This window comes from Culex pipiens, chromosome 3 (assembly GCF_016801865.2).
Source record: "Culex pipiens pallens isolate TS chromosome 3, TS_CPP_V2, whole genome shotgun sequence".
In the NCBI taxonomy this organism is placed as follows: Eukaryota; Metazoa; Arthropoda; class Insecta; order Diptera; family Culicidae; genus Culex; species Culex pipiens.
In genome coordinates, this window is record NC_068939.1 from 112,506,985 (window position 1) to 112,509,067 (window position 2,083).

Below are 2,083 nucleotides of genomic sequence, written 5' to 3' on the forward strand. Positions count from 1 at the left end.
GCATGCAAATTGCTATCGAAATGTTGAAAGTGCAACAAAATGAAGTTAAGCATTCTGTGAAGCTTCTGAGATGATTACTATGACATCTGCGAATAATAAAATAATAAATCTGAAAAAAAAAATCAAAATTATCTTGGAACATTTCAAAATTGGACGTAGATTTAGAACCAGCGCGCTGCAGCGGGTGAAAATTTAAATAGAAACACATTTAAGATCTTAATAACGAAATCAAATAAAATGTATGTTGATAATGTTAGAATTTTCTTTTCATTTTTTAATGTATGGATTTTTACGGTATGTTCTCATTTTATTTCTTAAGACTTAGAATAAAGATGCACTTTATTCTCTAAAATAAATAAACAAAAAAACTCCTCTATCACAGTGTAAACCTAACCTCACTTGCAATCAAAGACAGGCGCTGGCGTCATCAACGTTATCGATACTAATCGGATGCTCTCCAGTCAGTGGCACAGCAATTACGGGGATGGCCAAAGTGGATTGCAATCCGGTGCGCTTCCTTCTTGAATTATCGACAAGCTGTTGCTGCTGCTACTGCCGACAACCAACCTCCTACACACAATTCCTGACTGCCTGACGGTTATAACTGATGGATCCCATCGCCCATCTCTTTCAGCATCGCGAAAGTGATATTTGCTATCGGAACAATCCCCGGAACCCCGGAACGGCAATGGTGTGCTGAAGACGGTGTAAATAGAGTAAATTGATAGATGATACTGTTGATGATGTGGCGGGGCGTCGTTTAAGGATGTTGCTGGCTAAGAAGTTATTTTCGACTCTCATCGCGCACCAACGTGGTTGTCTTCGACGGGAACCTCCAGCTGGGAGATCGGGCAGTGCCGGTCTAGCTCCTCGCAGTCGCCAGATTTGAGGTACGGAAAGTACGACTCATCGCCCTCAGGTAAACTGTTAGGACCGGTGGAACTAGCGTCAGTGGCAGCTGCGGAATGGCTGGATACACGACATACATTGTTAAATCAACAAAAGGATAAGATTTATTAGCACGGAGACCGCAAGACTGCAAGAAATTGACGAAAGCAACTTACGTGAAGATTTTCCTGAACAGTTTGAACAGCATTCCACTTTCGGGGGTCACAACTTTGGACAGCTCGCAGAATGCTCGCAAGATGCAAGCTCTTCCATCGAAACCGTGACTGTAAATTAAGAATAATTAGCAAATTGTCACAAGTTATGAAAATCGAATCTACTCACTTTTCTAGCAATTCACCAAGCGATTGATGCAGGTCACGCTTGGCAATCTTCAGCCCCGGTGGATTGTTGAACTCGACGTTCCAACGGTATCCGATGCCCTGGGCCCACACGTTGGTCGAGTCAACCATTCGATCTTTGATGTTTGCACGAGCCTGGAAACAAATACCTGAATCTTCAAAAAATCTCCTCCACAAATGGCGCTCATCTCAACTCACAAATCCTCTCGAGTAATCACGGAAAATAATGTACCGCTTTCGGCGTGCCAACACCTTGGTCGAATTTCCAGAACCAGAATTAACGTCCAACTCGGCTAGCACCAAAGTCACGTGCACCAGCACCACCAAAAAAGTAAACCACTTCATTTTGGACGGATCGGATCCGATGTTGGTTGGTCGGTCAAGTTTACCTCAACGCACTGGAAGCCGACCAGGGCCGAGGACAACTCTTTATGAGGTCGTTGTTTGCGCATCCCATTGACGGTGCCCCGTGAAGCGGACACTTTCACTGCTGCTCCGCCAAGTCGAACTCGACCGGAACGATCGGTTTCAACTGAGGTGAAATTCGAGGACGTGGGGGGCAACGCACTTTCGAAGTTGTCTCGGCCAGCAATCAGGTGGAAAGGGTGTTTTTTGAGCTAATCAAAGCGAACTTACATCGTTTTAAAAGGGCAATTCTCTACCAACTCACACGAAATCGGGAAAAGTAGGGGGAGAGGGGGTAATATGCACGGGGCAAAATGCAGCCCCTGCTTTTCTCGGTATTTGGAAGAGTTTTCTGGGAAAAAAACATAGAAATTGGAAGCTTAACATTGTAAAACCATGCTGGAAAAATTTGAGCGTCGTAGTATAAAAAA

At 44.2% G+C, this 2,083-nt stretch overlaps 1 protein-coding gene across 1 annotated transcript; it reads right to left on the reverse strand.

The window, feature by feature from the left end:
* Nucleotides 1–292: 292 nt before the first annotated feature.
* LOC120425944 (uncharacterized) lies at nt 293–1,717 on the reverse strand. The gene is made up of 4 exons (XM_039590580.2): nt 1,446–1,717; nt 1,231–1,382; nt 1,065–1,172; nt 293–969 (listed from the first exon to the last, which is right to left on the reverse strand). The coding sequence occupies exons 1-4, from the start codon at nt 1,590–1,592 to the stop codon at nt 798–800; spliced, it is 579 nt and encodes a 192-aa protein (XP_039446514.1). The 5' UTR covers nt 1,593–1,717; the 3' UTR covers nt 293–797.
* Between the last annotated feature and the right edge of the window lie 366 nt (nt 1,718–2,083).